The sequence below is a fragment of the Tursiops truncatus genome, chromosome 3 (genome assembly GCF_011762595.2).
Source record: "Tursiops truncatus isolate mTurTru1 chromosome 3, mTurTru1.mat.Y, whole genome shotgun sequence".
Taxonomy (NCBI): Eukaryota; Metazoa; Chordata; class Mammalia; order Artiodactyla; family Delphinidae; genus Tursiops; species Tursiops truncatus.
The window spans coordinates 120,315,859-120,342,996 of NC_047036.1; the positions used below are offsets into that span (position 1 = coordinate 120,315,859).

The window sequence follows — 27,138 nt, forward strand, 5'->3', positions numbered from 1 at the left end:
GTTTTTTTATATTTTCTTTTAGAACTGCCATACTTTAATGTAGTGATGAAAAAAAATTGCACAAACTGGCAGCTCTCATTAATGAGTTGGAAAGAGGAAGAATCATTCCAGAGCCAATTTTTCCACTAGATGTGTGATATTCAGCTATTTTTTTGGCCCCAATTTCCTCAACTGAAAAATACAGGAAAAAAACTGTAATGCTGAGACATCAGTTCATCCATTTCTGTGAGTCTTTACTGGACACCTCTTATGTGCCAGGCACTGTGCCAATGCTGGGGATGCGCTATAGTGCTCATCAAAAGCAGATGTGATTACTGCCCTTGTGGAGCATACAGTGTCATTGGGCAAGACAAACCTGGTTCAAATAATCGCTCATCAAATAGGCAAAGGACTCCTTAAGACTTTTCAGTTCCTAAGTTCCATGTACACATAAACATGAAAGAATAAAACACAAATCATCATATGTGTTTATTGGAGAAATCTGATGAAACTTCTTTTGTTTTAAACTCATTTTCCCCCCAGACTGTCAGCTACTGATATTACAAATCATTCATGACAATTTTCTACCTGTCAATGACATAATGCATTGACCTGGCTTATTATTGTAATAATAGTTATATGCATATTGAACGCATAATTTCAGATAATATTTCAGTCTTCATTTTCATCTCATTCTTGGAACTCACTTTTTTTCCTAACAGGGAGAGATTGAAAAATAGTAGATCTTAATCCTGAAGTCTGTTGTGATATCATTTTTTTTCTTCAAATAAAATGTTGAGTTTCAAAGGTAAGAACTAAAGAAAGAGACAGGTGGGTTGTTTATTCTTATAGCTATAATAAAACATTCCTTGGGTTTCCCCTTTCTTTCAGATCTCAGTTTTGTTGATAGAACACAGATAAAGATGTGAAATGAGATGTGTTTACTGAATCATGAATGACCGGAGGCTAGTGAGAGGTAGACTTTTTAATTACTTATTTGTTTATTACAATTCCTCTTTGGCAGTTCTTCCCTGAATTACTTCATAATTAACAACCTCAGGTCAGGTTGTCAATTAAATCTTTTGTAAAGGTTTTGGTTTTACATGTAAAAACTATCCTTTAGGTTCCATATATCTGTAAGTTGGGCTAAATGGGTGAGAGAAGGAGGGTATATATTGAGCACCAACCAGTAGCCCTGTTTAGAATATACTTGCCAGTTCTTCTACCTCAGGCTGTGATTTCATGAAAAGATATATGTACGAGTCAGTGCTTCCGTAACCACCCCTCCGGACCCACCGGAAGGGGCTGTGGTTGGCTTAGTAAATGGCACTTTTCCCTCGAGTCTAGCTTATGCATGTAGCTGGGCTGAAAGCTGATGTATCTGGAGTTGTTTTTCACTAGGGTAGACAAAAGGCTCTGATAATCAGCAGTCATTATAAGTTGCTGGCTCCTTGTCACAGCAGCGAGGCTGCTTTGATGTAGAAGTTAGGCATATGTTTTGATTGATAATGAACATGTCCAAATATTAAGGTTTCTTCTGGGTTTCACTGTTGATGTGATCCTTCTCTGCAAATTTTCATTTGGTACTTCCAAAAGAAAAGCTAATAAATATTTGCCTTGTGTCACTCTTAGATTTACTGTTACTAGCAGTAGGGAATCATCGAGGTCAAATTCTCATGTTAGATTTTCTTTTTTCTTGTGCCTCTCAATAGAAGGTCCATGAGAATATCGTTAAAGCTGGCTTTAATGATTCATTTTTCTGGTAGAGTTATGCATCTGGAGGTGAGCTTTTTAACCTGAAACTTTCTTAACCCCTAAAGGAGACTTAACCAAAAGTGACTGGGCTGATGGTTAGTAGGTAGGACATTTCCACCTCTGGCAATTTTGTCATTGGGCAGCATCAGTAAAGGATGGAATAGGGGTAAGCGGTGGAGAAGGGGCAGGTGGGAGATCATGTAGCTTGAAAACATCAGATGGGTGATGTGATACTGTTCTTTTCTATCAAATATTCTTCCCCCTTCCCGCCCCCCGGTCATACACACAAAAGTTGAAGATCAGTACTGAATTAAAACCTCGAAGAGCTAATCCTCCTACACAGAAATGCCAAAAGGAAGGTAAAAGGGCAGCTATGTACAACATAATCAAAGGCAAGCTCTGAGGTCTATAACGAATACCAATGGCCTAAAAGCATTCACTTAGACTTTTAGGAGACTTTCAATGATGCCAGACACTAGTTATACTTGAATCTATTGGAGTAACAGTTCTGAAAGTATTTAGTGCATGGTTCTTAACCTGCTTGGGGAACACATACTATTTTGAAATTTGCATGAGCTCTCTGGCATCTCTAGAAAATGCGCAACAGATATATAGAGTTTTATACACAACCTCATGGGATTCATGAAATTTGTGAAGTCTATGCATGGACCTAGGTTAAGAACTCAGTGTTTGAAAGCAAATTGTGCTAGGTAAAGAGGACTTCATGGAATAAAGTTTTCCTGTCTGAGTGATGACGCTGTCAGCCACCTGCACGATGCCCAGTGGTCTTTGGGGTTTTCTTGTGGGCTGCCAGCATTCTCTCCTGTTTTTCTTCCATTCTAATATGGCAGTGGTCTTCTCATTTTAATTCACCTGCTTGTCAAGTTCCTCACTCTTTTTTGAGGTTAAATAGATTGCTATCTTATTTGTCTTCCTTCTCCAGAATGGGTCTAAAGACTGTACACGGCCCTGTGTCAGAGCTACTTACTGCACGCAGGATGAGGCTGAGAAACCACAACCCGTGAAGAGAGAGGGGGAAATCCACCGGAAAGAGGCTTTGGAAGGAACTGCAGGTTCGTTGCGGTAACCAGGCCCACAGAGCGCCATGAATTACATAAACACAAATGAATATGCACACATTTTGATGACCCCCACCCACCCACAGTCACGCACTTAGTCACTCTTTCCCCTGCGTCTCCTTAACTCTATAATGCCTTGATTACAACTGCTACCATTGCACTGGAATTATTTGTTTATGAGTTTGTCTCTCTTACTAGACTATGAGCAATTCCAAGACAGAGTCCCTGACTTATTTATTTCTGTATCCCAATCCAGTGTCTGGGTTAAGAGTGCAGGCTTTGGAGTCAAACTGTCTGCATTCAAATCCATGCTCTGTACCTAGGAGGAGGAACATCTGGGCAAGCTACTTAACTTGTCTGAGCCTTGGTTTCTTTTTCTTTCTTTCTTTCTTTCTTTTTTTCTTTCTTTCCTTCATTCCTTCTTCTTTCCTCAATTCCTTTGCACCTAAGAGTATCACATTAATAAGTTGTACTGGTTTATTGTGAAGAGCAAAAGAAATATTGCTTATTACAGTGACAGTCACTATAGACAATAATAGATGGTATCTATTATTACATACATTATTATTACTATTGATTATTGAGTCAATAATCAATTCCCTACTATAGTTCACCTGCCAGGAAAAAGGCTTTTAAGCTTAAACTACTAAAGAACACACTTTTCTCTCACCTCTTTCCTCGTCCCCTCTGCCCCCTTTGCTACTAACACTCCTCCTCTGCAACACGGTAGTTGGTATCTTCCTCACCCTACTTTATTTTTCACCATCCATTACACTTCTCATCATCTGACATCTGATATGCTTATTGTCTAAAATGCCAGCTCCATGAAGGAAGGGGCTTTGGCTATTTGGGGTCGACTTCCATATCCCTAATGTCTAGAGTGGTGCCTGGTGCATAGAATATGCTCAACCGTATTTTTTTAAACTAATTTTTATTGGAGCATAGTTGCTTTACAACGTTGTGTTAGTTTCTACTGTACAGCAAAATGAATCAGCTCTGCATATACATATATCCCCTCCTTTTTGGATATTTCCTTCCCATTTAGGTCACCACAGAGCATCGAGTAGAGTTCCCTGTGCTATACAGTAGGTTCTCATTAGTTATCTGTTTTATACACAGTACCAACAGTGTATATATGTCAATCCCAATCTCCTAATTCCTCCCACCCACCCCCCTTTCCCCCTTGGTAGCCATACATTTGTTCTCTACGTCTCTGTCTCTACTTCTGCTTTGCAAATAAGATCATCAACCATATTTGTTGAAGGAATGAAGGAGTAGACACACACGCACACTCCACAACACACAGAAAGCATCTTTACTCTCTGCTGTAGGTGAGCCTCACTGATTGTCTCTCAATGGGTACATTAAACATGTGCATTTCCTCACTTTTGCCAAATAATCATAGAACACCTTTCCCCTTAATTTCTCTTTCTTCCATAGTTGGTGTAGGGAGGGAAATATTTTCTAAAAGTATTGTAAAAACTGAATGATTAGAACTTCAATGTCAAAGCCATACCTTACAGTGGGGCTATTGATGGGGATCATTGAGTGGTAGGTCCCAGCTAAGAGAGGTGAGAAAGGTGACAGTGGGGAGGAGGGTAGATGAGCTCTTTAGAACCTTGTAGAAGCTGCTGTTGTTGAGAACCTTGTTTCTGTCATTCCTGCTCAAAACGTCTCAATGACGATGCATTGTTTACAGATTTATATCCTAACTCCTCAGAGACTTTTCCACTCTGCTTCTTCACAGGTGTCTTTTGCTCCAGCCAAATTGGATCATTCACTGTTCTTTTCCCAATGCCTACACGCCTCCCACGTGCACACACATATATACTTTTTGAACTGATTTTTTCCTTCTGCCTAGTACCTTTAGCTTCTGTTTTTCTATATCTACTGTTCTTTAAGGTGCGATGACAACATTGTCTAGTCAGGATATTTCCTCTAATTCCTCTCCTGTTCCCTCGCCTTAAACTCTGATGACAGCCAGCTGAATTCTTCCTCAGTTTCCTTTAAGAATTTTTACCTCTCTTTTCGGGGGCACTTGCCAGCCTTTCCCTGCGTAGAGCTGTCTCTAGACTTGTCTGCTAAATTGTCTCAAAGTTTGGAACGCTCTCCTTTCTGGTTTTCTACCTACACCAGGCATTCAGTGAATGTTTTTGAGTAAGTCTCTGGGTATATAGCTGCAAGTTGCATATCTCTGTTTTCCTAGAAGTGCAAAAAATCTTTTGGGTCTGTCTGATGCTAGCATGTTAAATGCAGAGTATTTTTCTCCTGTGGTCAATGCAGATGAAGTTCTTTTACCATCCACTCTGTAAAAGGCAAAATCATTCAAAACTACTGTAAAGATAGAGCTGGGCTCGTATTTCTTGAGACCTCAGAGAGAAGTGGTCATTTTCTGCCAAGAAGGTTTGGCAGGACATGGAGAAGTGGTAGACCAAGGTGTGGGCCTCATTGCTAACTTGGTTTGGGGCCTTGAGACTTAGCAAGTGGAAAGAAACAAACAACTGAAACTGAGACTCTTTGGGATCCTGGGTATGAGCAGGGTTACTCAGAGCAACTTTCATTTTCTCTTCTTCAAGGCCTCACGTTGGTGCAGGCGTCTGGTAACACTGCCCCCTTCTGTTTCTCTGAATTGTCAATACTGTGACTTCTCAACTCTGGTTTGAAGATCCTGACATGAATTTTCAATTTCCAAGAAATACTTGCTTAAGGCAGAGAGGAAAGGAAATCATATGTTTAACATGAAGCATGATAACTTGACCGTTCGATTTTGTTGTGAGGTATTCCTTCAATCGATTGTAGTTGGGTACTATATTTCAGGGGAATGGGTGAAGTCAAGGTTCATAACAAAATCAATTAATTAATTTATTTATTTGTGTTCTAAGGGGCTACTACATTTCTTCTAGTTCTTAAAACTTCCCTATTTCTTCCCTTGGAAGCTAAATCACAACCACTGGTTGACGCATTGTGGCCCTTCCATTTAGGACAGATCCTCTCAGATTAAGAGAAGTTAAAGAGTTGTGAATGCTGGTTCTTCACACATCAAAAGCTAGCACCACTCTCTGTGAATAGCACTGTTTGTGAAGGACTTTTGAACTGCTCTGGGACTGTTTTATCCTTTCCTTCCAAACCCCCCTGTATATCTCTCTAAAGTAGTTAGGGCCGAATAGCATAGATCTTTGAATCTATACCAACGACTTTGGACTTTATTTTATAAACAGTGGGGAGCCAATTGAGATATCTCGGCAAAGGATGGTATCTTTAGAAGCATGACACTGTCAGCTTTGTGTTGAATGAACTGAGATGAAAAAGCTTGGAAGGAGGGAGAACATTAGCAGATGCGTGTAATAGTACTGCCTCCAGCATCTCGATGATGTGTCCAAAATCCTCACCAGTTTTTCCTCCTTTATCCTCCCTCCACCCTAGTTCAGGCCACTATATCTATTGCTTGGATTCCTGCAACACTGTCTTTATTCTGCCCTACAGCCAATCTTGCTTCCCTACAATTCATTATCTCCAGAGCAGCCAACCGTCAACTCTAAAAAACAAGTAAGCTAGAACACATCGCTTCTAACTTTGAACCTATCAATGGCTTCCCATCCTACTTAAAATGAAATCTACATGCTTACCGTAGTGCATGATCCCCAGAATGGTTTGACCCCTGTGTGCTTCTCAGACCTACGCTCTCACTTCTGCTGCAACTCACTGGCTTTCTTGGTTCCTTGAACATGCCAAGCTTAGTCTGACTTCAGACATGTGAGCCTTTGTTCTTGCCATTCCATCCACCTAGAATATGCTATTCCGAGAATTTCACACGGCTGGCTTCTTGCCCTAGCTCACGTATCATCTACGCAGAGTCCCATCCTCTTCTCTTTGTCTTCCCAACCCCACCCCGACCCAAGACATTTTTTTCATATCACCACATTCTAATTTATTCATAACACATCACTATTTGAAATGATTTTGCTTATTTATTTACTTGTTTAAGGTGTGAACTGCTTGCGTAGAATGAAGGTTCCATGAGGGCAAGGGCCATGTTTACCTGTTCATCTCTGGGTCCCCAACACATAGAGCTTACAGCTGAATGCTGCATCTGGCCAATGGTAAATCTCAGTAATTATTTGTTGAACAAATGAATTTGGGTAAAAGGTAAAGAACAAGGGTTGAACAGATGGAAATGGAAAAGAAAAGATACCTGGAAGATTTATAGTAGAGATACAGTGGATAGATTTGATTATTGGGTAACAGGAGCTAAAGGAAAGGGAGGAATCAGATAATGGGTTTTCACTTAGAAAGTAGAGGAAGGCCATTGATGCCATTAACTCAGAGAATGTGGTAGAATGTAACGAATGGGAGTGGCAAACAGATATTTGGCTTTGGACTTGAATGTGAGGTTCTGGTAGGTCTATGTGAAGATGCCCATCCGGTATATAGAAGCTGGAAACCAAACGTTCAGATTTTGAATCATTTGCACAGTGGTGACAGTCCACTGAGACTGAATCAAGTCAACAAGCGGGAGGATATAGGGGGGAAAAAAGAGAACTTAAAAAATGTGCAGATTTCTGCCCAAACATCCTGTGTACCAGAAACCATGCCGGGACAACTGACCCATAATAAATGAGGAGTAAGGGCTAGAGCTTCAAGGGGCCAGGGATGGTGAAACTGATAATTTGGCAAGTAGAGAGTTATTATTCAGGCAAATAACATTATGACACTGACATATGGTGCCTTTTGACCCACCCCAATCATCTCTGAGTGAGGCTCTGCACCCCCAGAGGAGGTCTGTGTAACTGCCCTGATTCCTTCCCTCCCAATCTGTAAGGGGCACAGAATGAGGACTGGCCAACATTAACGATGTGCCTCTACTCTCTGCTCTAGGGAGATAATCTAAAACAGTTTTGGGGAAAAAATGCATGAAAAAGCTCCAAAGTTACATTTGTTGAACACTAACTATGAGCTGGTGATGTCCTAAGTACTCAATAGGCGTTCTCTTACTTGGTTCTCACAAAATCTCCATAAGGAACTACAATTCTTTCCCATTTTACAGATGTGAAAATCATGACTAGAAAATTAATGTAACTTTCTCAGCTGGTAAATGATGGAGCTGGGAGTTGGTTCCCAGAACTGCCTGACCCCAAAGCCCCCACTTTTAACCATAATGCACGAATGCTTCCCTCTGTAGGAAAAAATCATTTTTAGTACTTAAGTTTTGTTTTAGTATTTCTTTGTAGGTTTCTTTCCCTTCCCATCCCCAAATTGTGAACGTTAGGTTAATAAACCAGGCAACTTTTATTTGCAGTAATGCAAGGTGACCAAAATTACTCATAAGGTTGTCCTTTTGTGCTGAACAAAAGTTATTCATGTTCTTGGGCTTCCCTGGTGGCGCAGTGGTTGAGAATCTGCCTGCCAATGCAGGGGACACGGGTTCGAGCCCTGGTCTGGGAGGATCCCACATGCCACGGAGCAACTAAGCTCGTGCGCCACAACTACTGAGCCTGCGCGTCTGGAGCCCGTGCTCCGCAACGAGAGAGGCCGCGATAGAGAGAGGCCTGCGCACCGCGATGAAGAGTGGCCCCGGCTCGCTGCAACTAGAGAAAGCCCTCGCACAGAAACGAAGACCCAATACAGCCAAAAGTAAATAAATAAATAAAATTTTTTAAAAAAGTTACTGGGCTTCCCTGGTGGCGCAGTTGTTGGGAGTCCACCTGCCGATGCAGGGGACGCGGGTTCGTGCCCCGGTCCGGGAGGATCCCGCGTGCCGCGGAGCGGCTGGACCCGTGATGGCCGCTGGGCCTGCACGTCTGGAGCCTGTGCCCCGCGGCGGGAGAGGCCACAGCAGTGAGAGGCCCGCGTACCGCAAAAAAAAAAAAAAAAAAAAAAAAAAATAAGTAACTCATGTTCTTTTATTAGATCTCCTCTGTATTCCACAATTGCCTTAAAGAATTGCTATTGTTACAGAAAGTCAACCTCCCCAAGCCCTCAGGACATCCTTAATTACAGGGCTCCTGGGGTATCTGAAATAGAAACAGTGTTTTGTATTGTCCTCACTTCCACCCCCCCCAGCCTGAAACTACAGGCATACCCCATTTATTGTGGGAATCTGTTCCCGGATATAATTATGTTAACTAAATGGGAGCTCTATGGGATTATTGCAACGTCCTTGGGGATGTGCTACTGATGTCATACTTTGGCAATTGTTCTTCTTTCCCCTGAAGTCTCCTGAGTTTGTGATATGCCCCTGGCCATAGATTTCTTCTATTTATGCTTCATACTGTTATTGGGCAATCTTTCTAGGCTGCATTGAGGCTTATACTGCCCTTCAAAATGTCAAAGGATTTCTACCAGGCAACAATTGTGTGTTGATCTGGGTTTCTTAGACTATCTCCTTGAAGGCATTTGGAGCTGTTGGCGGTGAAGCCTGCTTTCTACCATCCGGTCTCTTCCTTGGTCTTTGGTGGCATCCTCAGCACCATCACTTGTATTCCTTTGGTCAGCCATCTTGAACCCACGTGTTCACTGCCACACAAGTAACGGCAGAAAGAGGGATCTGGTGGAATAAATAAATGACTGTGGAGGACCACACAAATGGCTCTTAGCCCTTGTTGGCTGAGAACCAAATACAAATGAGCTGTACAGACTAGTGCTGTCATGGGCTTACAAAAATATTTCTGAGAGCATCAGGACTCTAATGAATCAGCACAGTTTGGGGCAGTTCTAAATGAATTCTAAACGAGTGCCTCCGACTTCATGCCCAGTAAACGTGTAGGGATGCAAGGTAGCACTTTCTTTAGCCCATCAATAATTTATTAATGGGCACTTTGTGCTAACATGATGTTCCTCAGAGTTTCAAAAAATGACTTCCTTTTGGTTAGCTCTGTGCCTGTCTCATAGAACTTTCTCCATTTCTTTTAAGAGCAACCGTCACTCTCTGTGCATCAGTTATCTATCTCCAATTTGAACACAGAATAAGTTGTTCTGTCCTACTGTATTATCAGCTTATTGAGGGCAACTCTCTTGTCTGATTAATAGTTGCATCCTCTACAGTGTCTAACATAGTTCTTTGTACAAATAGACGTGTAAAAATTTCAGTAAATGAATGATGATAAGCAGAAGTGGGATTTCAAAAGCTTTTTTTTGTTGGACTTCAACAAACTTAGTTGTCATTAACTAATGGGGTTTCTGGGGAAGGACTCTATCTGGACTCTGATTAGCCAGTGCCTCTGCAGGTGAACTTTTTTGGGAATGGGGGGGTTATTATTGTGAAGCCCAAAGTGGATGTTCTCAAAGTGGACTCCATCCCATCGGTCGCTTTCATTGGACAGTTACTTTCTCTTTCTTTCTTTCGACTTATAGGCACAAATGTCCTTGGGCAAAATGGCAATAAGAGAAATGCATTTGCTTACAGTCTTTGGTGCAAATTAGAAATCCAACTCCTTTTCCATCCCTAGCCCTTTCTCTAATTTTCCATCTTAATTTAAGATTTTATTTAATATCCTATCTAGGGGTAACGTTAGCCTCTGTGTTCAATATGATGGTACTTCAACAACATAGCTGTATGAACTACTCTCAAAATCTCATTTACATATATGAAAAATTCAAGGGGTTGGTCAAGAGACATCAGATTGAATCCAGTTTCTATCAGATCCATAAATCTTTTCTCGTGTCACTCCATTTTTCACAGGCATTCTTTTTCCTAATGAATGGGAACCAGATTTATCAGGAAGATATACAGCACTGGCTGTATTTCAAACAATTGCCCAATATCCTCTGGCAGCCATTGGAACCATACATCGCACACCAGCCTGTCATTCGGATACAATACATACATTGCAAACCAGCCTGTCATTTGGATAGACCCTAGGATAACTGGCAGATGTACTTGAGGCTCAGCTCACTCTCCATAAAGGTAACATGCGATTTCCTTGGCAGCAGCTGTGCACATCTGCATTTTACAGCAAAAGAGTGATGTCTCCCAACTCACATTTGAACTGTGTGCTTTGGCTTCTTAAATCTTGTGCCCAGTGTGTGTGTCTGTATAGGTCAATCATTATCAGGACTTCCAACTCCACACTCCACTCCACACATATTTTTGGAAAGGATGCAGAGTGACTGATGCATAAAATGATGGGATTAGAATTGCCTGGTACCTTGTCAAGATTTTTTTTTTAAGTAAATCACGTTTTTTTTTTCACCATCTAAGCACTTAAAAAAAACACTGGGGATTTTTAGCTTTATCTCCAAAGGAGTGTCTTATTTCTAAAAGCTTCTAAATTCTGGAACATAAACATATAAATCTATAGTACTCAGCCTTGTGGATTCATGAAGGGCCAATTCTTTGATGCTGTTATGAAAAACTTTTAGTTTTTCCTCTTTGGAACCCTTTTTCATGGTTGGAATCAGTCTTCCATTTGGAACCAAAATTTCAGGAGTAAAGACAATTAGACACACCACATGAGATCAGAACCTTGTTGTTTCCAGCTAAAATTTCTGGACACCATTTGTCCCAGTTGATAGTTTGTTCATTTATTCTTTTATATATATATATATATATATATATATATATATATATATATATATAGTCTGCGTTGGGTCTGCGAGCGTTGCTGCTGCTCGCGGGCTTTTCTCTAGCTGTGGTGAGCGGGGGCTACTCTTCGTTGAGGTGCACGGGCTTCTCATTGTGGTGGCTTCTCTTGTTGCGGAGCACGGGCTCTAGACATGCAGGCTTCAGTAGTTGTGGCTCGCAGGCTCTAGAGCACAGGCTCAGTAGTTGTGGCACACGGGCTTAGTTGCTCTGCAGCATGTGGGATCTTCCTGGACCAGGGCTCGAACCCGTGTCCCCTGCATTGGCAGGCGGATTCTTTTTTTTTTTTTTTGCGGTACGCGGGCCTCTCACTGTTGTGGCCTCTCCCGTTGCGGAGCACAGGCTCCGGACGCGCAGGCTCAGCGGCCATGGCTCACGGGCCCAGCCGCTCGGCGGCATGTGGGATCTTCCCGGACCGGGGCACGAACTCGTCTCCCCTGCATCGACAGGCGGACTTTCAACCACTGAGCCACCAGGGAAGCCCGGCAGGCGGATTCTTAACCACTGCGTCACCAGGGAAGTCCCTCACACGTTGATTTATTCATTCACTTGTTCATTCTAACAAACTTCTGACAAATCCTTACAGAGTGCTTTTTCTGTGCCAGGCACAGAACTAGGATTGGGGATACAGTGGTGATCTATGCTAGGAACGTATGCTGCTCTGTGTGAGCAAATCCAAATGTTAGACACAGACTGAGGATATTTAATACAAGGAATTATGCCTAAGTAATTTGGTGTCGTTAAAAGGGGGCTTTGGCATCAGACAAGCTTGGTGTGACCTCTTGCTAATTATTTAACCTCTTGGAAGCTCTTTTATTCTCCCCACAATACCAAAAGTTCAGGATTGTTGTAGGAATTAAAAGAGATAACGTAGGTGAATATGTCTGGCAGTCAGCGTGTTTTATGTGTTAGTTTGTTTGGCCACAAACACAGACATGAATATTTTAATAAACTGGTGTCAGTGCAATTTTGAAACTAAAAACTTTGTGGCGTCTTCCTCTTCCAAGGGTGTAAATGGTCTTCCTTTTTCCACTCCATTTGGACTGGGCACTGGGTCCTTGGATGACCTCTTTGCAGGGGTGAGTTAAGAACGGCCGTTTCTGCAGTTAGTTGATTTCTCTGGGTCCTGACCAAATGCAAAAGTCCCTAGGAGCATCATGAATGAAAAATGTCGCCTGCCATATCAGTAGACAAAGGATGTTGCAGCCATAAAGCCACTACAGCCGCCCCCATGTGGTGCAGCAGCCCCCAGCTTTGCACCTGGAGGGATTCAGGATGGAGAAAAGCAGGATTCTGGCCCCAGATAGCTAAGGTGCATATCAAAGGAATGATTTCAAGGAGCCAGATTTTTGCATCTTCCCATACATAAAAGAAAAGTGCTAAATTCATTAACTTGAGATGTCTGGTGTTCTTTAATTAACAGTAATCTTTTGAAGTTCCACTACCTGGTCTTTGTTGCAAAAACTCCAATGTATCCTGGCTCCCCCCCTTACCTCTTCAGAGCAGTCCCTCAGAACTATCTAAGAGGCTGCGTCCCAGGCTGAAGTGCTGTTTTGTCCAGAAAACAAAACGTAATTCTCAACTTTTTGGCTGTGTATTTTTTTTTTTTAGTTGACAGCATGGAGAACTCAATGTTTTGAGAGCTAAACTGAAATCAACTACCAACCAACAGCTCATTCTGACACGACCCTGTCAGTTTCTTAATATACCACTTATTGTGCCATTCTGAGAAAACATTCTCACTCCTGCAATTAAATTCAACAAACGTTAATTGAGTACCTTCCAGACGCCAGATCCTGTGCTAGCTGCTGGGGGCTATGAAGATGAATGAAAAATGATCCCTGGATTTCTTGTAGATAACTCGAAGGCAAGGGAAAAAGTGTGCTGGCTATCAAAGTGGTATTTCAGAGCATGCCTGAAATTCCCAGCTTTGATTTCTCAAGTCCTCTAATAAAACAGTTCCATTTTGTTCCTTGAGATAAATGTTTCCATTTGTTATTTGGTCTTTGCCCTTCTCTCTTCCTGCTTTCCCTGTGTGCAGATGCTATTGGTAAGATTCATTTCAACCTACGAGTATGACATGTTTGGATTTAGTTGTGAAAAATGCCTTCTACAAACAATGGCTACACCAAAGTGACTGCTGAATCAACGTAAAATGATGGGAGATGTCCTGAATGAGTTTTCCTCTATTCATCATTCTCTGAAAAGTATAGCTACTTTCTAAGGCAGGTGACTATGTTTTTTTTGTTGTTGTTGTTGTTTTAGATGTTGGGGGTAGGAGTTTATTAATTAATTAATTTATTTTTGCTGTGTTGGGTCTTCGTTTCTGTGCGAGGGCTTTCTCTAGTTGTGGCAAGCGGGGGCCACTCTTCATTGCGGTGCGCAGGCCTCTCACTGTCGCGGCCTCTCTTGTTGCGGAGCACAGGCTCCAGACGCGCAGGCTCAGTAGTTGTGGCTCACGGGTCTAGTTGCTCCGCGCCATGTGGGATCCTCCCAGACCAGGGCTCGAACCCGTGTCCCCTGCATTAGCAGGCAGATTCTCAACCACTGCGCCACCAGGGAAGCCCTAAATGAACAAATTATCCACCTCCTAGGACAATTGTGCTTAGAGTTCCCAGTATCCCTTTCCTTTATCCTATCCCACTCCTTACAGGGAGAAGCAGACTTTTAGAAAAGGGATCAGTCACATCACCAGTATGAATAAGTAATGTGGTACCCTCCCACCCACTCATTCACACAGACGCATCGCGTGCAGGCAGAAAGTGGAGGAAGAGGGAGAGGAGGTGATGGAGCGAAGCATAAATATAATCACATTGCCCTTCACCTATTGAACAGTTGCTATGTGCCAAGCATTTGCAGAATATTATCTCTAATCTTTACATCAATTCCACAAAGTGGATTCTTCTATCTTTATTATATACAAGAGGCGAATATCCTCAGAGAGGTAAAGTGATTAGCTCATGATCATACAGCTGGTAGGTACCTCTTTCAAACCTTGCTCTGCCTGATTCTAAAGCCTGTTCCGTTTCATTATAACTAGGCTTTTCAGACTCCATTTCCCGCAAGTTGTTTCAGGGAGTTCAATAAATTCCATGTATGCGTATATAAAACTATTTAGAAAAACATTAAAATGCACTCTAGAGACCCCTGACATGTTATTGCAATTTCTGACTGATTGCTTTTTAAATAAATAAGTGTGTTTGAACTTAACACCTAAGCGTTTGTGGATTTGATATTGCTACTCTCTGTTGCATATTTTGGAAAGGTGACCAAGATGTCGTTTGAAAGATGGGTTTCGTGGTAGAAGATAAAAGATTGACAATTACTGGCTTACAAATTACACTACTCTTTTACCAAGAGACATGTTGCCTAATGTGTAGCAAACATAGTAAGGATGGTGCCAATATGCGTAACACAACATATACAATGAGCATCACACTGTGAATGACACAGCACGGTTAAGCAGGTTTCTTGGAGTAGGACTGTACGGGCGGCCAGGGTAGACCTCTTTTGTTTTTTCTGGTTATGCCTAAAATACTGTCTATGTATTTGCTGGAACCAATTGTTTGATAGCTGGGCAGCTATATTCTCCCCCCACACACACTCATTCTCCAATCCATTTTAAGGACGAGTATATTTCTGTTGGTTAGGTTTCATGCCGATGAGATCACAGTTTCAAAACACATATGTGGAGTTGGCTTCACTCAACTTCATGATCAAATGGTGCACTCCTAACTTGGACCATTTGTTCCAGAAAAGCTTCCTTGTTTTGAAGAAAAAGAAAAGATGTCACCTTCATATGTGAAGAGCAGTCCATACTTGCTTTTCAGATCAGCATAAAATTAAAAAAACCCTCAGATCTCAAAATGAGTTCACTTGGAAGAACTTTATTCGGCAGACTTTCCTTTCAGAGTCTCCATGGTGGTACAAACAGCTTTAGCTATTATATATGTTTTGGTAGTCAAGTTCAAGACTATTTTCAGGGAGACGTCCTGAGAGAAGTGATTTGACTGAATGTTTGCTATTACCTCAAACTTTTGGGTGGAGCTGTGGGTGCAGTGGATGATATTGAAGGGTCTCCTGTTCCAACTTTAAAATTACACAAGTCTAATCCCAATTCTTTCTTGTGAGGCTTTATTTTAACAAGAGAGATTGCTGTTTGCTGCCATCTTCCTCTGTTACTTCCCAGTATGTCTCTGAAGATTTGGCAGCCGTATTTTATCTTTCTTTTGCCATCAGTCACAATATCTCTATAAGGAGGGACAGCTTCATTTTATAGATATGGAAGCAGAGGCCACCTGAGGTTAAGTGGTTTGTCCAAGCCATATGTGAACTATGTAGGACCCAAAGCTGAATACAGCAGCAGGCATCGTTTTCTGCAAATAAGAGGCAGTACTCAAGGATCTAGAACCTTTTAATCTTTGTCTTCCATTGCTATGATTTTGAGTGTGAGTGTGTTCGTGAGTGTCTGAGTTCAGAGATTGTACTGAATTCAGCTTTGTATCTTAAGTACCTAGCACTGTGCTGCATACAACATAGGGACTTAGTAAATCTGTGCGGAATGGATGAAAGGGTACCAGGAATACAACCCTGTCTGGCAGAAGATAGTGCAATTTCTATTTTTAACCATCGTGGTATTGATTATTCTCAGTTCCCCATTCTGCCACCCATCCCCCTCACCAAAGCCTGAAATTCCCCCCATTATTAAGAAATACATTTATACCAAGCAATGATCTTTACCTAAAACTTCACAGTGGGAAGATGAATGATTTTGGAAGTAGAAGTGAATTTCAATCTTCGGGCATCTTCTGTCACTTCTTTGTGCCCCAGCTTGAGTCTAACAACAAATATGGCTGCTTCTACCACTATCACGGATACTGCTGTCATTTATTAAGCATCAGCTAGAGCTAGGGAACGTGCTAGGGGTCCAACATGCAGATCATAGTATTTTATCAGCCCAGCACACCTGGGAGGCAGGTCTTCTCATTTTCTCCATTTTACCCTGGCTCAGAGACATTGAGTCTCCCGTCTGCTGTTACACCACCAGTCAGGGAGAGAGGTAATGACTGTGGCTGGCCCTCCATAAACGGTAGCTATTAAGATGATGGTGCTAATTCAGGAGTCCTTGGGGGCATGTAACACAATGAGTGCACTGCATCTTAGTATGAGTAAGTTTATGAGATCAATTCCCTCCCTTATATCAAAGACAGTCAGCATAAAAGCTATCAGTGCTTGACGGGAGAGGAAACTGAAGGATGTGTTAGGGGGTGAGGCTATGGGAAGTGATCCCATTATTCCAAAATTAAAATTGTCCTTTTGAGAATAGACTCTTCAACATTCAGCTCTGCGGGTGTGTGAAAGTGGGGAACAGGAAACAGAAGCTGACACGTTTTATCAATACCACAAATTACCCATGGCGTGTCTTCATGTGCTGTGGGCTTGAATATTACAAGGAACAGGATGGAACATTCTTCCTCGCTCTTCCCCTAAGAGAAATCTGTTGCTGGATGTTCAGCCTTCGGGCTGAGTGTGGCATCCCACAGTGTTTCAGCGGAAAGCTGCCAGAAAAGAATAATCACACTAGCAGCGTTATCTGCTGACACGAAGGACAGGAACACACTAACTGCTTAGACTTGGCTTCTTGCCTCTTGTTCAGGCACCAAACAGCTGGGATTACTGACAGCCTTCCTGAGACACCCTGGGACATACTCGATTACTCTAGCACTATTTAAATCTCTCTATATGGTGTATTGCTTTGTTTCCTCAAAGCCCACTTCTCAAGCCTTTGTATCCCAGAGACTAAAGGAATAAGAAAGAGTATGGATCAGATGTTAACCTGTGCTCTACAGAACCTGACATGCATAGGCTTAGGGCCAATGTTGACTCAAACCCCTGACCTCTCAAAAGATGAGAGGTCCAGAACCTCTCAATTTCTTGAGGGTCCAGGTAGATTAAAAAAGTAAATATGCCTAAAGAGGGCTGGCAAAACAGTTGTTTATTTTTAACAGTTTATTATAATAAATGAACTTTTTTTTAGCACAAAACAACATACAGCAATACAAGTGTGTAAAGCCTGGGATAGTTACAGTGTTCATTAAAATATATTAAGAAATACGAATTCAGAGTGCATTTCAGGTGGTGTGGTCACAAGGTTAAGGTCGTGTGGTGAATGTTTTATGTTTTATTTTTTTCAGTGCTCAGAATGTGTCTCTCTGTGTGTAATCTCATTTCAAAAAGAATGTTCAGGGCTTCCCTGGTGGCGCAGTGGTTGAGAGTCCGCCTGCCGATGCAGGGGACACGGGTTCGTGCCCCGGTCCGGGAGGATCCCATATGCCGCGGAGCGGCTGGGCCTGTGAGCCATGGCGGCTGAGCCTGCGCGTCCGGAGCCTGTGCTCCGCAACGGGAGAGGCCACAGCAGTGAGAGGCCCGAGTACCGCAAAAAAAAAAAAAAAAGAAGAAGGTTCATAGTCAAAATTTGAGGATTGCTGGGAATGTGAGTCCCTGGCCACGTGATCTCCCTGGTTCCTCTCTTTACTCAGACCTTTCCGAGAAGCTCTACCCCGACACTGAATGTGAACTTTTATGCGCGTGTATTCATTTCCTAGATTTCCTAAGATTCTCCAAGCAGTCCATTCTCCAAAAACATTAAAAACTACTTGTCTCAAAAATAGCCTACCTGGGCTTCCCTGGTGGCGCAGTGGTTGAGAGTCCGCCTGCCGATGCAGGGGACACGGATTCGTGCCCCGGTCCGGGAAGACCCCGCATGCCGCGGAGCGGCTGGGCCCGTGAGCCATGGCGGCTGAGCCTGCGCGTCCGGGGCCTGTGCCCCGCAGCGGGAGAGGCCCGCGTACCGCAAAAAAAAAAAAAAAAAAAAAAAAAAAAAAAAAAAAAATTGCCTACCCTATGGAACCCAGACAAATAAACAGAGCTCCTCATTTTTGAAATTCAGATTACTCTACTTTTAAATGGTAAAAATATTTTAGCCTTTCAACTCAACTTAATGCTAAAAGCTCTTTTAAATGACTTGTTCTTTTGTTTTCAAATGTGTAATAATCTTGAAATTCTTCTTGTTTTCTTTGCTTGCCACTTCTCCATCCCTATTCTAGAATCCATAAGGTTAAAAACAGCACATTGATCATTCTGAATATGCAGTGGTCTAACCCCTACCCTGCTACTCCACAGCTGTGTGACCCTGTGGAAGTGCTTTCCCTCTCTGGTACTCAGTTTCCGTATCTTTAAGACAAGATGGTGATTCCATTTCACAAGTTCCTTTTATCTTTAAAAGACTATGATTTTTCTTCCTCCCATTCTTCACTTCCTGTCAGACTGCCCCCCAAATATTTTAATATCTAATCTCCAAAGCTATTGTCATGGCGTACTGGCCTACTCTCTTAGACAAAATAATTTGCTCTTAACTACAACCAAAACCAGTACTTAATAGGTATAGATTCAGACTTACTTTTTTCCCTTAACCAGATGGCAACTAAATGTTTACTTGGTCATCTTGGTGAACAGAACATTTCTGGAAATACTCAAACCACTATAAAAACCTTAAAATAAAGGAAAAAAAAATCTAACTTTTGGTTCAGGTAAGTTGCCAGATACAGATTGCACTGATAGTTTGAAAACACTAGATGGCGATATGAGTGCATCAAATAACAGACACATCCTTGATTGGTCCAGTATTAAAATCCCAATGATTGAGGGCAGAACAGGTTAATACATTCGTTAAAGAAACAAAGTCAAATATAATCAGGCGTTGGAGTGTTAGCTAACACTCTGAATATGTTCAGTAATCCGGTTCTTAGTGAAAGAAAAGTGTTAAATTAGAAATTATTTTATGCTACCGCTGAGTCTATCTTCAAGCTAATTCTTGGGGCAAGAGTTGGCCATAAACACGGGTATCCCATAAAATCTATCTAATTCATACTTTCCTCTCCAGTTTTGGCTTTCATTTTTTAAAAATAGCAATTGTTTGGAATGGAGTGTGCCTCACATATATTATTCATAGATGAAGTACTATATTCTCATTAGGAATGTGAGTCCTAAGACGTTGGTGTTTGAAAGGGGAAATGGCTGACTTACTGTAAGCTGTTGGCTGGGCCATTATTGACTGGCAGGATCAACTGGAAGCACTTTGTTAGTGGATTAGGTTGCCCTGGAAATGCCTTCCTGAAACTCTAATGATGCACTTAAGGGAACCCTGTGGGACAGGAGTAAAATGTCTCTTTGCAGGCGAATCTTCCACCAGAGTCCTCTTGGGATGAGATGCGAGGGGGCGGGGGCACATCCAAAGAGATGCTCTGTATGGAAACAGCCCCAGAAAAAAGGTTGCAGGTCACAATTTACATGGAAGCTAAGCTCATGACTTACTGATATAAACCCTGGGTTTTCTGAGGGTACCAGTGCTTCGTGGATTCTTTTGAAGGAGTATCATTAATTCCAGAGAGACTACCTATGCATGTATGTATTTATTATTTATTTATTTATTTCCTGTGGTGGGGTGGCAGAGGGATGGAGAAGGGAAAAAACAGGTGAAGGCATCTGAGAGAACATGGTTTCATCCTCTTTGGTTGGAAAAAAGAACTACTTTGTAGCTTGAATATTGGGGGTCGTTGGGTGTGCTTTCCTTCCTTCCTTCCTTTTTTTTAAATTTTTATAAAAACAAGCTTTAGAGGGGCAATTTGCCCTTCCGCAGAAATTCAGTGCACGTGCGACGGGCATGTTTGTTGATTTTTTTAATGAAAAATCTCTGTGTTCGTCTCACCACTGGGTTGGGGGCTTGTTTCTGGGGGATGGTGGTGGCGGTGGAAGTCTGAAGACAGGAGGAAAGGGCAAAGCAAAGGCCCTTGTAAACTCCAGACTTCCGGACAGGACGGGGAGGGGGGGAGTGGCTGCGCAGCGCTGCGTCCCCGCCCCGCGCCCAGAGCGCCCAGGAGTCGCGTGCTCACGGCCGGAGCGCGGCGTCCTCGTGCAGTCCTGGCGACCTGTCAGCGAGGCGGACGTGACTCGGAGCTGCCTCCGCTTTCTCCAAGCCATATTCCTTTAAGATGATGTAATAGTCATTTCCCTGGATGGTTTCTTGCCTGCACTGCTGAAACAACAGCATCCGAACTGCACTAGGAACTGTGGAACCACCCAGCTCCGCCGCCTGAGAAGCCCGAGCCCGAGCCCCCCGTCGTCATTTCGGCGCTGCGGCGGCCACCGGCTCCCACTTGGCTGGGAACATGGGAGCCCGCTTGCCCTTGCCGGCAGGTGGGGTGGCTACCTGGGACCCCAGCAGGGCACATCTGTCTTTCTTTCTTCTTCTGGGCTTTCTGAAAAGCTTCTAGGTCCCAGTACCTCTTGCAACTCTCTTCTGTTTTAAGGATTCTTTCCAAAGGTTTGATTTTTTTTTTTTTTTCCTGGAGAAGCTTTGGATGAATATTTTTCTCTGCTTTGCTTCTTCAATACAACCTCTCGTCACGGTTTAACTTTTTTGTGACTTGTTTTAACTTGAGATTGGAAGTGAATATATACATATATATACACAAATGTACATTTATATAAATCTTTAAATATATATATATACACACACATATATATATATGATTATTTTCTAAGAGCACATCTCTCTGGCACCCTTCATTGATACCTCTGTCCTTTACCTCTTTGGGATTTGACAAGCTCCAGACTCTGTGTGGTTGTGGATTCCGACTGCTTTGCAAATGGGTATTTCTGCGCAAGAGCTGTTTCCAGCACTCACTAAGGTAAGTTCCGAGGCTTATTACTTTTCCTGTCCAGCCAGAAAAAAAAAAAAAAATTCCCTTTTAGAAGTTGAAAATTGCATATTCCTTTTTAATGCAGAAATCAAATAGAAATGTTTTTAATACTAAATGCTGGAGACAGAGGAATATGGATAAATATGTAGACAAAAAATAGCTTGAGAGAAGCTACGATTTAGTTGAAGAATGGGTGAAATCAGTAGTTCCAGGGCTGCTTATGTAAAATAATCTCTCCCTCCCTCCCTCCCTCCCTTCCTTCCTCCCTTCCTGCTTCTCTCCTTCCCTCTTCTCTCTCCAGTGGTCTCTTTTTTTCTGACTCATGCTGGGATTGAGGAAATAATTTTCTCTCTTTTCCTTCACACAGACCTCTCAGTAACTGGAGACCTGGCCTGCCTTGCCTACTGAGCTTGGGGGAAGATTGGATGCAGATGAGTTAATTATATTCCATGAAGTAATAGCTTACCACCTGCCAGGGTTTAAACTACTTTTGCAGCATCACTTCACCTGTGGAGTCTTTGAAATTTTGCTTTCTTGGGGAAAAAACTAGGTAAGAGAAGGCCGTTTTCTTAACAAGTTAGCGTCCTCTCCCTCCCTTACAAGTTTGCAAAAGATCAGGCTCTGACTCCATTGAACTGCACCTTCACGTCAAAATAGAAGAAGAAGAAAGGGACAATGGCTCTGAGTGGAAACTGTAGTCGTTATTATCCTCGAGAACAAGGGGCTGCGGTTCCCAACTCCTTCCCTGAGGTTGTGGAGCTGAATGTTGGGGGTCAAGTTTATTTCACTCGCCATTCCACATTAATAAGCATCCCTCATTCCCTCCTGTGGAAAATGTTTTCCCCAAAGAGAGACACAGCTAACGATCTAGCCAAGGACTCCAAGGGAAGGTTTTTCATTGACAGAGATGGATTCCTGTTCCGTTATATTCTGGACTATCTCAGGGACAGGCAGGTGGTCCTGCCTGATCACTTTCCAGAAAGGGGAAGACTGAAAAGGGAAGCTGAGTACTTCCAGCTCCCAGACTTGGTCAAACTCCTGACCCCTGATGAAATCAAGCAAAGCCCAGATGAATTCTGCCATAGTGACTTTGAAGATGCCTCCCAAGGAAGTGACACGAGAATATGCCCCCCTTCCTCGCTACTCCCTGCTGACCGCAAGTGGGGTTTTATTACTGTGGGATACAGGGGCTCCTGCACCATGGGCAGAGAGGGGCAGGCGGATGCCAAGTTTCGGAGAGTTCCCCGGATTTTGGTTTGTGGAAGGATTTCCTTGGCAAAGGAGGTCTTTGGAGAAACTTTGAATGAGAGCAGAGACCCTGACAGAGCCCCAGAAAGATACACCTCCAGATTTTATCTCAAATTCAGGCATCTGGAAAGGGCTTTTGATATGTTGTCAGAATGTGGATTCCACATGGTGGCCTGTAACTCCTCAGTGACAGCATCTTTCGTCAACCAATACACAGATGACAAGGTCTGGTCAAGTTACACTGAGTACGTCTTCTATCGTAAGTACCACGGGTTCTTTTTGTTTTTTCATGTGTATGGATCCTCTTAACAGAAATATATGTCTGCATGTTCAGTCTATGTCTAAGGAATACTGTTTTGGTTCTTTTTTTTAACCCTTGAGGTACAGCTAGAAGATTAGAGGTTATAGTCAGCTTTCATGTCTTACCTAAGACAGCGTTTGTTTTTCCAGTCACAGACTATTTAAAGAATATTTATAAAATATTTATTTTATAATATTTATATAAATATTTATATAAATATTTATTTAAATATTTAAAAATATTTAAAGAATCACAGAACATTTAAAGGCCTCAAAAATCACAAGATGCAAATGATATTGGTATAGGTAATATGTGGAATGAAAACAGGCATGTATGGCTCTGTCAGATACTGAATTGTGAACATAAGAACATTAGAACTTAGCTGTTGGTCCACAGGAGGTTGATAGACTCAGAGTGGCTGAAGTGCTGCTCTCTATTCTTTTATCTAACTTTGGGGTCTCTGAAGCTGGTTGCTGAAGACTGGCTTTCATGGGGGCGTTGAAAACACAAATGGATGTTGCACTGAACGACATGATCTTGGCTAGATGGCAGCATAGACTGACGAAAGACCCCCTTCCCCCCCGACCCCAAGTCTGAAATTTGCTTTTCTAGGCTTTACAGTTTTGTGATTTGATTCCTTAGCAGTTTGTACTGAGATGTGAGTTGCAGTGCAGACGTAATTAAGTCGAGCTTCATTTAGGCATCATCTAAAAGGAATGAATCCTTGAGAATTGTCAGTCACATGCAGTCGTCTTCAGATAGCTGAGGTGATAGAGTCACTGACATAAAAGGAAAAAAGAAGGGAAAAAAGAAAGGAAACAATTGTACCTTTAAATTGTGCCTTTAAAGTAAGAGTTTGTTAGAGGTCAGTCCATTTGTTTAAATGACTGTACAGAATGCCTTATTTTAAGAAATGGCATTATTCTAAAGATAAGCCATTGATCTCTGAAAGAACAATCAATCAATCTGTAAAGTGTAGTGCTTGATGAACTGCTGATTTTCAACAGGTCTGGGAGCTGGGTGAGGTGAATGCCATAAGAAATATGTTTCCAGTTTTTCTCTGTTCTTATTTTAAGGCAAATCCATAAATTTTGAGGATTAAAATATCTTAATGTCTTTACACATAAAGATACGACTGAATTTCCTGGACTCGTTTTTGCCTACAGTTGTGTTTATTCATTTGGAGATGGTGCTGGGAACCTTGGTGACAAGGCCTGTGGGAAGCCGAGTTGCTCTCTACTGGGTTATCACACGTTTGGTTTTTGGAAGTGAAGACAAATGGATTGTGTAGAAAGAAGAGCCTGTGTAGAAAAATGAAATCAGCCAGCAGTTCAGTAGCGTTCTCATGTGTTGGAACAAGCATTATTTGGTCCAGTATCCCTACCTATGGCCTTTAGCTGTAATCTGTACCTTCCTCTATGTTGGAACTTAGTTGCCAGATTCTGCTTTCTTCCTTCTGGTGAATTTTCCACTAGTATAGAGATAAGGCTTTAGCTTTTTAGCTTTCTACAAAGGAGTGTGACATTATCTGTGATTCTGTAGAATAAATATCTTCTAACTTTTGGGGGAAAACATGCATCGTAGAGTTTAAATCTAGGTATGTGATATTTACCTTGTTCTCCAATTTCTAATATTTGAAAACAGCCTCTTAAGAAGCTTCAGTCAAATAAAAGAAAACCTACCAACCATAGCCCCTCAAAAAGACTACACTTGATTCTAATCACTTGCTCATCTAAATGATACCCAGAACCTGAGCGTATTTGCCTACTAGCTCAGTGACATTTCTGTGTTCATCAAAGACTCGTCCATATAACACTATGTCCTTTTTAGATTGCTCTCAACAGACTCTGTTCTTTGATCATATAATCGCTTCTTTCTTTTTTGGGCTGCTGAGAGGTTGCCAAGGTTTGCTCTCTGTCACTCCATGGACAGGGTAGCACAAACGTACAGCAACTTCATATTGCACAGCACATGTACTGCATACGATATACTTGCCCTTTGTATGTAACAACCAGAGCTAAGTGTTAACTCTTCCTCTGTCTTAGGATCCATAAAACTGGCTACTGTCTTTCTAAGGTGCATGACAGCTTCCGTGCAGCTGCTTAGGCATAATTATTTAATTAGAAGCTGCCAACTGTGCCTCTATAACCAAATTCGTCAACCTGCTGTGCTCAGGTTAATGGGACAAAACTACAGGAGGTGCTCTAAAGCAGGGAGTTGCTTGTACGCAAAGACGCTCCGAGCCCTGCCAATCAACCAACTGTGAGCACCAAGCCACCGCTCGCTTTGCAGGGGGTGTGGAGCCCAGAAGCCACCACCTGCCAGCCAGGTCCGAAGGGGCAGTGTGTGTCTCTGGTGAGCACCTCCCCCAACCTCAAAGAAACCAACCAACCAACCAACTAACAGAAAAGATGCTCTTTGCCGGGGGACTCGACTTCCTCCTATGTTATAAAAATATCTGTAGATAAAGATATAGATATGTAGTGACAAACTTCTTAGGTCCAAGTAATTAACTCCAAGCAATTAGACTCTTCTAATAACCAAGGGATAATGCAGAGTCACTTTGTCAGGATCCAGATCACAGTAAAAAATGAACAGCAAGAAATTAATACATTGCATATGGTGGTTGACAGTCATGGGGAAAGACCCCTTCTTCCTCTGTTTGCCTCATTTTCTTCCAGATTTTCCAAGGGGACATTGGGAAATCTGTCAATTATTAACAGGTTAGATTCTTGCCTCATTCAGTCTTCATGTGGATCTAGAATTGATGGTCAACATCAGGCAGTTCTGACTGAGTGTTTCGTTGTTGCAGAACTATTAACAGTTAAAGTCAACCCATGTTTGTGTGTGTTCAAAAGGGCAGCAAGAAAGGCATTTGTCTACGTTGCTTACTCACCAAAATATGTGAGATACTGTGGATTATGATTCACTTATCAGCAACTGAAAAAATGTGAGTGATATAGGAAGTAAAGAAATGTCTGTCCTAGGATTGCCTCACAAAGTATTTTAATTAAAAAAAACGAGAAGGTACTTTTCCACCTTTCTCACCCAACTAGGTAAATAATTCCCTCTGTTTTCTCTCCAAGTGTTATGTGGAAGGCAATATCATAAACATCAGAGGATGCCTTCTTGATTCACCTCTAGATGAAATGAGAGCTAAGTAATTTGGCAACGAGAAGTCCTGATATTGAACTCAATAGCCATTCACACTGCTTAGGAACAAAATCACAGGTGCGTGGAAATAAATGAACCTCTTATTAGCCCTCTTCCAGTGCCCTAGGGAAGCTTGCTCTTGGTTGGAGAAAATTAAGTACATTTCCTTAATCCTACTCATGAGTGAGTTACTTCAGACAAATGCCTGAAACCATTCAGATTCAAAGGCATTTGCCTTTAGTAGAACTGTGATAACATGACCACAAATAGGGAGTTTAATTCGTAAGATCCAAAAACATAAACTATGAGTTCTGTGAATTATGGAGGTACCAATTCATTGCCTTTTCAACAGATTCCTGCTTGTAGGTGCATTTTAACCTTTTTTCTCTTTACCTGGTTTTCTTAAATGTAAAGGGTTGTTTCCACAAAAGTTTCTAATTTCCTTTTATACGCAGTATATATCTTCAGGGTGGTTGATTGAGATGGAGTGTTGGAGAAAAGTAGATCAGGAAATGACTTCTCACTTAGAATTCAGCTGCATGACCTTGTATTGGGAAGAAATGGTGGTTCTGGCCATTGTGAATAACTTACCCAGTTGATTTTAAAAGCTTCCATAAGAGGGTGTGTTTTTAAAGGAAAACAGGTGGAAAAGCATCTATCTTGAAATGATTCTAGCTCTTTTTTTCCTGTTTCCTCAAAAGTTACCAATGATAGCTTCAATTTTTACTGTCCATGGAAATATGATGTTGGCACATTCAAAATGAAGCCACGGAACAATGAAGTCCAAACTGGGAGGGTCTGGTCTTTACCACACCTGCCTCTCCTCTTTCTGTGATGTTTTTCTGTCTTTTCCATCTAAGATGTTCTCTGTTCCTCTTCCTTTAGTCATTCCTGCTTTCAAGTTCTCTCTCTATGCCATAATCACGCCGTCAGTAAAAATTCTGTTCTGTCATTTTATTTAGAATATTTTCAAGGCATGGTGTTACTTTTTTCAGAGGATTTTATACATAAGAAACCTTTTAATAACTGTGGATCCAGTGACTTTGTATCCCAAAGGGAGTGTTCTTAAGACTTGAGCCTTGTTAATTTATAATTTAAATATATAGCATAATCTAAGTATAAGACTTCATCATGAAGTTGGTTTAGACCCTGCTTGGGCAGATATTGGATGGTGATGATGATGATAGAAGAAAGGGGTAGTGGGTATCATTTTTTCTTACCTCTTTAAGATGCTGTTCTCCGACCGTTGGGCTCAACGTAACAGGGATATAAGCGTGTTAGTAA

The 27,138-nt window shown here is 41.9% G+C and overlaps 1 protein-coding gene across 1 annotated transcript in view; it reads left to right on the forward strand.

Moving 5' to 3' along the window:
* The first annotated feature begins 20,537 nt into the window (after positions 1 to 20,537).
* KCTD16 (potassium channel tetramerization domain containing 16) overlaps positions 20,538 to 27,138 on the forward strand; it is a 278,752-nt gene continuing 272,151 nt past the window's right edge. The window contains exons 1-2 of the mRNA XM_073802655.1: positions 20,538 to 21,140; positions 21,520 to 22,659. Of these exons, the coding sequence (XP_073658756.1) occupies positions 21,828 to 22,659 (832 nt within the window). The 5' untranslated portion in view covers positions 20,538 to 21,140; positions 21,520 to 21,827. The remainder of the gene's footprint in view (positions 21,141 to 21,519; positions 22,660 to 27,138) is intronic.